The 11,847-nt window shown below is 41.5% G+C and overlaps 1 protein-coding gene across 1 annotated transcript; it reads right to left on the reverse strand.

Moving 5' to 3' along the window:
- Positions 1–4,544: 4,544 nt before the first annotated feature.
- LOC109743752 (two-component response regulator ORR42-like) lies at positions 4,545–5,840 on the reverse strand. Its single transcript, XM_020302844.3, has 3 exons — positions 5,768–5,840; positions 5,018–5,239; positions 4,545–4,918 (listed from the first exon to the last, which is right to left on the reverse strand). Exons 2-3 carry the CDS (start codon positions 5,231–5,233, stop codon positions 4,730–4,732), a joined length of 405 nt encoding a protein of 134 aa, XP_020158433.1. The 5' UTR covers positions 5,234–5,239; positions 5,768–5,840; the 3' UTR covers positions 4,545–4,729.
- Positions 5,841–11,847: the final 6,007 nt, after the last annotated feature.

The raw sequence follows: 11,847 nt of genomic DNA on the forward strand, positions 1-11,847 counted from the left end.
CCCCGGAGGAATATATAAGGGACACTTTCCAGAATGGTTCAGACTCCGAAAAGGAATAGGTATGTGGTACGGTAAGTAAACCGACTCCAAAACAGTTCTAATAGAAATTTTTCTCCGTTTTGGAATATTTAAGAAAATAGGAAAATAAGAAGTAGTCCGGGAAGGACACGAGGCGTCCATGAGGGTGGAGGGCGCGCCCTACCCCCCTGGGCACGCCCCCTGCCTTGTGGGTACCTCGTGTGCTCTCCGGACTCCGTTTTCTTGCACGATACTTCTTTTGGTCGGTAAAAATTCATTATATAATCTCCCGAAGGTTTTGACCACCGTATCACGCAAATATCCTCTGTTTTTTTGAGCTGTTTTCTGCCGGAGTTGTCAAGGCCAGGTATCATGTCGTCCCCCTTCTCCAACAATGAGGGAAACGATGCTTGGCCAATGAAGATAGAGCTGAAGAGAGAAGAACCCGGGGAGATCAAGAAGGATGATGGGATCAAGAAGGCCATGGAGGATCGAGTTCCGGCAGCAGAAGACGAAGACATCCTTCAACCTCATCACAATCTTCTTACCCCAACGGAGATTGAAGCTTTCAAGATGATTGAATTAGCTCACATACAAAACAAGTATCTCACACGTGAAAATGTCTTGTTGAAGGAGCATATCACCACACTCAAGGGCATTATCCGCAAATTGGAGGATCTCCTACGCTCGATGTGTGACTATCCATCATCACCACCATCTTCTTCACCGGCAAAAGAGAACTGAGTATCTGGTATGGGCACTCCCCTTGGCAACTGCCAAGCTTGGGGGAGGTGCCCCGGTATCATATCACCATCACACTCCTATCTTTACCATTTTTCTTAGTTCGATCCTTTTAGTAATATCTTGATCTAGTAGAATAAAGTTTTAGTATGATCTAGTTTTGATTTTTGCTTTATGATCCTACTATGTAATCGAGTCCGTGAGCTATATAATAAAGATTAGTTTTGACTCAAGGGCTTGAATATCTTACTATGATCTTGAGGAGATAAAGGAAAGAATAAAATGAATAAAGAGATCATATTGATCTTATGGAGAGTAATGACTTCACATATAAAAGAGTATGACGAATAAAAGTTGTTGAGGGTTGAAAAACATAGTTTTGGTCATCGTTGCAATTAATAGGAAGTAATAAAGAAAGAGAGGTTTTCCCATATAAATACACTATCTTGGACATCTTTTATGATTGTGAGCACTCATTACAATATGACATGCTAAAGAGTTGATGTGGGACAAGGAAGACAACGTAATGGGTTATGTTTTCTTATATCCGAAATAAAGTATATTGTCATGGATCATCCAACATGTTGAGCTTGCCTTTCCCCCTTATGCTAGCCAAAGTCTTTGCACCAAGTAGAGATACTACTTGTTCTTCCAAATACCCTTAAACCCAGTTTTGCCATGAGTGTCCACCATACCTACCTATGGATTGAGTAAGATCCTTCAAGTAAGTTGTCATTGTTGCATGCAATAAAAATTGCTCTCTAAATATGCATGATTTATTAGTGTGGAGAAAATAAGCTTTATATGATATTGTGATGTGGAAGCAATAAAAGCGATGGACTGCATAATAAAGGTCCATATCACAAGTGGCAATATAAAGTGGCGTTCTTTTGCATTAAGATTTTGTGCATCCAACCTTAAAAGCACATGACAACCTCTGCTTCCCTCTGCGAAGGGCCTATCTTTTATTCTTGCCTTATACATTATACAAGAGTCAAGGTGATCTTCACCTTTCCTTTTTTACATTTTATCCTTTGGCAAGCACATCGTGTTGGAAAGATCCTGATATATATATCCAATTGGATGTAAGTTAGCATGAACTATTATTGTTGACATTACCCTTGAGGTAAAAGGTTGGGAGGCAACGCTATAAGCCCCTATCTTTCTTTGTGTCCGATTAAAACTCCATAACCATAAGTATTGCGTGAGTGTTAGAAATTGTGAAAGACTAAATGATAGTTGAGTATGTGGACTTGCTGAAAAGCTTTGATATTGGCTCTTTCCGATGTTATGATAAATTGCAATTGCTTCAATGACTGAGATTATAGTTTGTTGGTTCTCAACGAAGTTTCTGATTCATACTTGACATTGTGAATAGATTATTACTTGAGCATAAGAAATCATATGACAATACTTATATATGTTGCTGTTATAAGAATGATCATGATGCCCTCATGTCCGTATTTTATTTTATAGACACCTCTATCTCTAAACATGTGGACATATTTTTCGTTATCGGCTTCCGCTTGAGGACAAGCAAGGTCTGAGCTTGGGGGAGTTGATACGTCCATTTTGCATCATGCTTTTATATCAATATTTATTGCTTTAGGGGCTGTTATTACACATTATGTCGCAATCCTTATGCCTATTCTCTCTTATTTTACAAGGTTTACATGAAGAGGGAGAATGTTGGCAGCTGGAATTCTGGGCTGGAAAAGGAGCAAATATTAGAGACCTATTCTGCACAACTCCAAAAGTCCTGAAACTTCACGGAGGCACGTTTTGGAATTAATAAAAAATACTGGCGAAAGAATCAACCAGAGGGGGCCCACACCCTGGCCACGAGGGTGGGGGCGCGTCCTACCCCCCTGGGCGCGCCCCCCTGCCTCGTGGGCCCCTTGGCAGGCCTCCGGTGCCCATCTTCTGCTATATGAAGTCTTTCATCCTGGAAAAAATCATAAGCAAGCTTTTGGGAAGAAACACCGCCGCCACAAGGTGGAACCTTGGTGGAACCAATCTAGGGCTCTGGCGGAGATGTTCTGCCGGGGAAACTTCCCTCTAGGAGGGGGAAATCATCACCATCGTCATCACCAACGATCCTCTCATTGGGAGGGGGTCAATCTCCATCAACATCTTCACCAGCACCATCTCCTCTCAAACCCTAGTTCATCTCTTGTATCCGATCTTTGTCTCAAAACCTCAGATTGGTACCTGTAGGTTGCTAATAGTGTTGATTACTCCTTGTAGTTGATGCTAGTTGGTTTATTTGGTGGAAGATCATATGTTTAGATACTTTATGCATATTAATACCCCTATGATTATGAACATGAATATGATTTTTGAGTAGTTACGTTTGTTCCTGAGGACATGGGAGAAGTCTTGCTATAAGTAGTCATGTGAATTTGGTATTCGTTCGATATTTTGATGAGATGTATGTTGTCTTTCCTCTAGTGGTGTTATGTGAACATCGACTACATGACACTTCACCATTATTTGGGCCTAGAGGAAGGCATTGGGAAGTAATAAGTAGATGATGGGTTGCTAGAGTGACAGAAGCTTAAACCCTAGTTTATGCGTTGCTTCGTAAGGGGCTGATTTGGATCCATATGTTTCATGCTATGGTTAGGTTTACCTTAATACTTCTTTTGTAGTTGCGGATGCTTGAAATAGGGGTTAATCATAAGTGGGATGCTTGTCCAAGGAAGGGCAGTACCCAAGCACCGGTCCACCCACATATCAAATTATCAAAGTAACGAACACGAATCATATGAGCGTGATGAAAGCTAGCTTGACGATAATTCCCATGTGTCCTCTGGAGCGTTTTCCTTCATATAAGAGTTTTTCCAGGCTTGTCCTTTGCTACAAAACGGATTGGGCCATCTTGCTGCACATTATTTACTTTTGTTACTTGTTACCCGTTACAAATTACCTTATCACAAAACTATCTGTTACCGATAATTTCAGTGCTTCTAGAAATTACCTTACTGAAAACCGCTTGTCATTTCCTTCTGCTCCTCGTTGGGTTCGACACTCTTACTTATCGAAAGGACTACGATAGATCCCCTACACTTGTGGGTCATCACTCCTCAAACAAGATAATAGATCCTTAAACTAACTTTACTTCTCCATTTCCGAAGCAAGCTTCGCTCCCTTTCTGATCAATTCGTTTATGCAGCTCGCCCGTGCGCTCTTTCTTCTGTGTGGACCCGATTGGATGTATGGTGTGTTGATGCCAATCACTGGAAGTAGGATATGACACAACGCTCCTCTATACTTCCTTAAAAACCTCATAGTAGATTGTAAGATTTGAGGTGTATAACTCATCGACAATAGGGAGGCTGAATGGCGGGGCTAGAGCCAAATGCCAACGTTTGTGCTTGTTGATGTTACAAGAGGAGAAAGGTCGGGAAATAAATGTGCTAATGCCATAAATGCTAAGATTTCGAATAAGTGGTCTTTGAACCTTGCTGCAATCCATAGATGCACTAGTAGTCAAACATTTCTCAAGCAGATGGATGGGTGCATGGAAAGTTAATTTAACTTACATGGACATGGCAGAGTTATGGGGGAGTATAACAATAGTTTTATATAAAGGATCAGTGATGGATTCATAATAGTGGACATTAATTGGATACACCACACTGGCCATTAACTGCTAATCCGGACCATATAACAGTTACAAAATATTGATAGCTGAATAACTTTCCTTTCAAAAGGGTACACAAATCACAACATGAATCTTGAGTTAGTGAGAAGCCTTGGCCAAAAACAGAAAGACTTGTAGATTATATCGATCCAATATATCATAAGTACCTTATTATTATGGACAATGATGTCTTTCCATTAACATTAACTTCTCAAATCAAATGATACAATTGAACAAGCAACACAATAATGGAGATTGAAGCAAACATAGATCAAAAAGTTATACATTATTATTTCCTCCATCACTTAAGTAAGATGAATTGTGCTAGACCATGTCATTCGTCTTCTTGTTGATGACATCCTGAATGATAGGACCGAGGGCCTCCATCCTTATTGGTTTGGGCACAAATAAATCAGCACCAGCACTCATGAACGCCTCCATGGCATGATTATCGGCAGAAACCCCAACAATCTTCACACCAGTTTCCCCCATAGCACGGATCTTCACAATTGCCTGTCGAGCAATATAAAAATTATATTGTCTTTTTTGTAAATAAATGGATTATATTTATATAAATACATGCCAAATACTTGACGATATAGAATTAATTACCTCTGGACCAGTCATGACGGGCATATCCTTATCGAACAAAACAATGTCAAACTTTTTCCCCTCAAGGAACAAATCAATAGCTTCCTTCCCATTCATGGCTGGAGTAACCTCACAGTGAAGTCTGAGCAGAAACGTTGAGAGGACCAACCTACAAACTTCAATGTCCTCTACAAGTAGTGCCTTGATAGAGGTGAATCCTTTGGCCTTGAGCTCCATGATCACCTAAACAAATTGCAAACACATGAATATATTTTATTCTTGATCCACGCATGCCAAATTAGTACTTCAAGCATATTGTTTTTCTTGAAAATAATCAACTAACAAAATCATAATATATTACTAAACTCATAGTTTAACTAATCGAGGACATCGCATAACACAATGAAACAAAATTGTGTATTTCAAATGAAAACAATGATAGAGAACGATCGATTGTGCTATGCATGTAAAGTTTCCCATCATCATTCCTTTTTATACGATATGTAGGACTGAAAGAATCAATCCGCCTAGATAACATCAACGTGGAAAATAAACAATGAACATGCCAACAATTATACATAAATGCATATAGATGGGTGGTAACAACAACAACGAAGATATTGATTAACAGATCAAACTAAAATGCATACTTCCACCCTATACTGGTATAGATCCACCTCTAACATTCTCCGGTATGTAAAGCGTGGACACTAAAAGCAGCAGAAGCCTGATGATAAGACAAGGCAGGAAAACAAATAATGGAACATGTACCTGAAGGTTAGAGCCAGATGGTACTGGAGGAGATTGGGGATCTTCCTGCTCTTCCCGCTAGATAGTCTGGTGGTTGGGTGCTGGTATGCCTGGTATGATGAGGTATTTATAGCTGGGAAAAGGTAAGTGTGGACAATGGACAACCTATCTCCACCGCCTTCACACACGCAGAAAATCTGCGCCGATCTTCGCCCAAGTATAAAGGGGAAATCAATATTAGTCGCGAATATTTGGTTATTAGTGAGTCATATCCCCACATAATATTCTCGACTGATGTTTATATGCAAGTTAATGCTTCATATCTAAGGTCACGTATTAAACTATATCTCCTCTAGTTATTAGAAGTTGTATGAGTTATAGTTCCAAATTTTGAATGTTGGCCAATATACCACTACTAGGAAATACCTTACAGGTACTCCCTCCGTTCCTAAATATAAGTCTTTGGAGAGATTTCACTATGGGCCACATACGAAGCAAAACGAGTGAATGTACACTCTAAAATGCATCTATATACATCTGTATGTGGTTTATAGTGAAATCTCTACAAAGACTTATATTTAGGAACGGAGGGAGTAGATAATTAGCAGTAGAGCTGGGTAAGTGACCCGCGCTATTGTTAAGTAGTAGTAGCGCGGGTCAAAACACCACGCTACAGGTCTAGTAGTAGAGCGGGTGTATACACCCAACGCTGCTGCTAAGTGGGCCCCACAGAACCCCCGGGTCGAGCCATAGTGGCAGCGCTGGGTATAAGACCCGCGCTACAACTAACATGGTAGCTATAGCGCAGGGCTTATACCAAGCGCTGCCACTACTAGTACACAGGGCTAGCTGGTGGGCCCCATTTAGCAGCAGGGCTGGTGCATGATAGAGCTCTACACGTAATGGGCATAGCAATACCGCGGGTGTTCTTCCCCAAGCTACTGTTGTGGCAACCTTATCCCTCCTCCAACGACGACCCTCTCACTAACTCATGCTTCTTTCTCCTCCCGTTGTCGTCGCCGCCCTTCTCCTTCCTCCGTAAGCAGCCTCCCTCCTCCACCTGTCGCCCTCGTCCCTCCTCCTTAAAGTTGTTCTCCTCCCTCCTCCTCCTCTCTCCTCCCTCCTCCGGCCGCCATCCTCCCTCCTCCTCCTCTATGCCCTCCCTCCTCCCTCCTCCCTCCATCCTCCTCCTTCATCCCACCTCCCTCCTCCATCCTCCCCCCTCCTTCGGTTGCCATCCTCCTCCTCTCTCCTCCCTCCTCCCTCCTCCGTCCTCCTCTCTCCTCTATGTTTTCTGTAAAAAAATAGTAAAATATAGAAATTATGGTAATATAATAGAAAATTTTAGGTATCAAATACGTTTTTTGAATATAGAAATGTTTTAGGTAAAGAAACAGTAAAATATAAAAAATAGTAATGGAATACAATATAAAGACTAGTAATATAATAGAAAATTTTCAGTAAAAAATTAGTAATAGAATAGAAAATTTAAGGTATCGAATAGGTTTTTTTAATGTAGAAATTTTTTAGGTGTCGAATAAAATATAAAAATGTTGTTGAAAATTATATTGTGAATTATTTTTATGTTATTATCACTTTTGAATCAAAGAATCTTATATGAGATATGATGATGTAAATTTTCACTCGGTGGAATACGCGGGCTTTCTTGTGTCGCGTCCCCCTCTCCCGTTCGCTCCCGCCCCGTCCACCATGAGCACCTCCTCTCCTCTCTGTTCAGTTTTAGGTTTAGTTCTTTTTTAATATATATATATATATATGTAGATGGATGTATGTTCATTAGATGGATGGATGCATTTTGTAGGGAACAAATCCGAGTGCCTATGTTTTACCGGAATGTTGATTCATTTCCATTCCTGCAAATTTTAGGCACTCGATATGTCCTGTTCCTAGCAAAGGTCATGCGAAATTTTCCTTGAATTTCAGAATGACTTGTGCTAGAAAGTAGGACATATCGAGTGCTCATTATTTGCCAGAACAGGAATTAAATGACATTTATGCAAAACCCCAAAATGTCGATACTCCCATCCATTCTTGGTGGGCTGCTACCTGTGATCCAGCCCCTCCTCAGCTTCACGAGGGCATATCATCACTCATTATCCTATTTGCTTGGTGGCTCTGGAAACATCAGAATGGTTGCATCTTTGATGGTGATCGGCCCTCTATCTCTCTTGTCTCCAAGACCATCCAAGATGAAGCGTGGCTTTGGGCCAGGGCTGGCACCGCAGGGCTAGCGAATATCATCCCTGAGACTTAGTCTTGTTTTGGGGGCTGAACAACCCCCTCTATGTATGTCCCTCTGCTCGCTTCCAGGCCTTTTGTGTACATGGGATAGTAGGCGGTCATAACGTATTGTTGTCACTCTTCTTCTATCAATGGAAAGATATGCAATATTTGTGTATTCGCAAAGAAAAAGAGATAACATGCACCATTGGAGCGGGTCACTTAAAAGGGAGATCATAGTAGAGGGTAGAGATGGTAGCAGCTTGGAGAACGTAGGCCTACCCTAGCATGCACTTGCAGCCACGTGAAATAAACAGAACCACGGAGGGCAGCGGGGCGCGAATGATAAGCCTAGCATAAACACAATAAGCTATCAATACTATTAGAGGTTAACACATGCTTCGCAACACCGTTCTTCACCTGTGGGATTAACTCTTCTTTATCTAGTAGATTATTTTGGATGGTTGTTTTGTTTTGATTTTATCTGTGTTGTGCTAGATTCTAATTATGTTATAACGGTGTTTTTTGTGCATATAGCGTGCTAGGTTGTGGTTGGAGACAATATTTGTTCTAATAGATGAGTGGAGTGTTCAATGCATGCTGTGGTGTCTTTACACGTTTCGGCCTCGGTGTCAGTTGGTGGTGGTTGTGTGAGCCCCTTCGGAGCTCCTATTCTTTTTTCTGCATGAAAACTTTCAGTCTATTTATCTTCAATCATGGTAGTACAACGAACACCAGAAATAATAAAAAGTTATATCCAGATCCTTAGACCACCTAGGGATGATTACAAGCACTGAAGCGAGCCGAAGGTGCGCCACCTTCATCACCGCTCCCTTGCCAGAGCTAGGCAAAACTTTTTGTAGTACACAGTAGGGGAGTCATCGAACTAAGGCCCCATGAGACCAGCGCACTAGAACAACAACTGCCACCAATGAAAAGATGCGTAGATCGTAAGAATCTAACCTGAAGACACACGAACGAAGACCGGATCCGATTAGATCCATCAAAGACAACAACCGAGCGAATTCTGCAAGACCAGCTAGAGACACGCCCTCCAATGATGCTAGACACACCACCAGAACGGGGTCTAGGCTGGGAGAATCCTATTCCATCTTCGGGGACCCGCCTCTGTCTTGTCTTTCTCAGCAGGACACAAACACTAACCAAACCAATAGAAACATCTAAAAAGGAATCCCTCCCGCCGGCAAGGCCCAGGATCCACCGCGTCTCCATGGCCCTAGGGCCACCAGAGACGAGGCAGACTAGCGGCGGCGCTTGCGGGAGACAGAGGAACCCTAGCGTTTTTGGAGGAGGCGGCGGTAGCTATGTGTGCATTGGGAGCTCCTATCACACGTTCAAACTGTGGAATTGCTGCTATACCGCTCACATAGGCCGTTCGTTGAAGCTCTGGCTCGATCAACTTGGCTCCCTTTTCCACTTGCTTATTTAGTTTTTTCCGCTCGCTCCGGTGCTAGCTCAGAAATTACCAGCTAATATATTTTTATTTGAAAACAACCAATAAATCAAATATGCTCATGGATTAAAAGATGGGTCTTAAAAATTGTTCTGAATTAAAAACAATGGATGTTTTTTAAAAATCTTAGTGCCCTAAAAATATGTCCATGGATTTCAAAAAATATTTGTGAAAATTTAAAGGAGGTTCCGAAACTGAAAAATTTTCACCAACTTTAATTTTATTATGAACTTTTGGAATACTCCTACATATGCTCCTCGGGGCGGTGCCCTAGGCGTCCTTGGTGAAGGTTTGGTTTGATTTTAGGTAACAATTTTGGGCTTCAGCATGCATGTCCATTTTCTGGGATAGTTTTTACTGTCATTGAAAATCATGGATGGGTTAGTGAATGGAGTATAAATAGAGAGAGAAAATTGTGTCTGCGAGATTTGAACTGACTACCTCGCTCTTATGTAGGAGTTAGACTAAGATGGCTTCAAATCGAAAACTGTTTAACAAGAAAATTGTTCTTCTCATAGAAATGAACAACTTTCCTTTTGGATTTTTTCAATCCCATGTCATGCGGATGCCGGCCGCTTACATCCCTAGTCGGACAGTAGTCCACATATATAAATTGCAGAATGACAATTCAAAGAAAAAAGAACACAATGCCATTTCAATGATTATATCACAAAGGACAAAAACATTACAAGGTTCAATTTCCAGTATTACGAGGCTAAAGTTCAAACTGATATTGCAAATGAAATCCAGCTTCTGCAGAACCTTTGTCATACAGCTATAGACACCCGTGCTGATTAGCTGAACATGAACATATAGAAGGTTCAAATTGATATTACAAATAGTTTCTCCATTCCAATATTTCTGCAGGGGGATCAGCCACTAACAAGACATGTATGGGCATGACTGACTATAGGAAACAGGAAATTTGCCGTCAGTCACTGACGGCAAATAATAGCTGACAGAAAAATAGAGGAAAACTTGATGACAAAGAAACACTATGGGCAAACAGGTACAAAGGCTGACAGCAACGGGACACTGTCGGCAAAGGCATGTCCTTTGTCCTCATCTTCGGGCGCACTAATGGCAAAGAGTGTAACTAGACGGAAGTGCAACAACGTGGCATTTTTCCGTCAACCGCAACACTCACCGGCATATAAGAAGGGCATAACATGTGGAAATCATTGTACTAAATTAGAAGAGCATACCATGCGCGTACTTGATCACCACGGTAAACCCCGTTTTCTCGGCAGGTGCCTCGGCCTTGGCACCTCGCAGCACCTGCATGTGGTCTGGCCAAAATGGTAGGGACGATTTTCCAATCCATGCTACCAGTCCAAGTTGTAATTCATGCACAAATTACTACACATATCTTATATGCTTGTCAAATTTCAAGATGACCAATACATATTCAAGTTGTCATACAGCCCTTGTGGATGCACTGAAATACAATATTGCAATCCCCATCACAACTATTCGGGGATGAATGGGAAGCATAAACAAGGAACAAAATTTTGCATAAGTACTATCTGTGAATAATCGGAACTCTTCATCCAGTGACCCACTACTTGATGGTAAATCTGTAATCCATATTTACCGATTTATGCACGTACTTCCGCTGGTTATCATGTCTATACAAGCTTTGTGTTCTCCTTTGTAATATCTGATTATGCTATATATGCACAGGAAAATCAAGGATTACTATTCTTTGTACATATGTAGTGTATTTTTCTTTCCCGTAGTAATAGTTCAAGTAGAGGCCAGATGCAGTGACATAGATGGTCGAAGGCTATTTGAGGCAGCCCCAAGCCCTATCTCGCTCTCGGAGCTCCTCCCTTGTCCAAGAAGGAGCTCCTCAACAAGATAATAGATCCTTAAACTAAATTTAGTTCTCCATTTCCGAAGCAAGATAAATAGATCAAGTTAGTCAACAAAACCCAAATATTGGAGAAGAAATACGAGGCTATAAGCAATCATGCATAAAAGAGATCAAAGAAACTCAAATACTTTCATGGATATAAAAAGATATAACTGATCATAAACTCAAAGTTCATCAGATCCCAACAAACACACCGCAAAAGAGTTACATCATATGGATCTCCAAGAGACCATTGTATTGAGAATTCAGCGAGAGAGAGGAAGCCATCTAGCTACTAACTACAGACCCGAAGGTCTACAAAGAACTACTCACGCATCATCGGAGAGGCACCAATGGGGGTGGTGAACCCCATCCGAGATGGTGTCTAGATTGGATCTAGTGGTTCTGGACTCTGCGGCGGCTGGACCAATATTTCGTCGACTCCCCTAGGGTTTCTTGAATATTGGGGTATTTATAGATCAAAGAGGCGGTCCGGGGGCACCCGAGGTGGGCACAACCCACCAGGGAGCG

This window comes from Aegilops tauschii, chromosome 2, assembly GCF_002575655.3.
Source record: "Aegilops tauschii subsp. strangulata cultivar AL8/78 chromosome 2, Aet v6.0, whole genome shotgun sequence".
NCBI classification, from domain to species: domain Eukaryota; kingdom Viridiplantae; phylum Streptophyta; class Magnoliopsida; order Poales; family Poaceae; genus Aegilops; species Aegilops tauschii.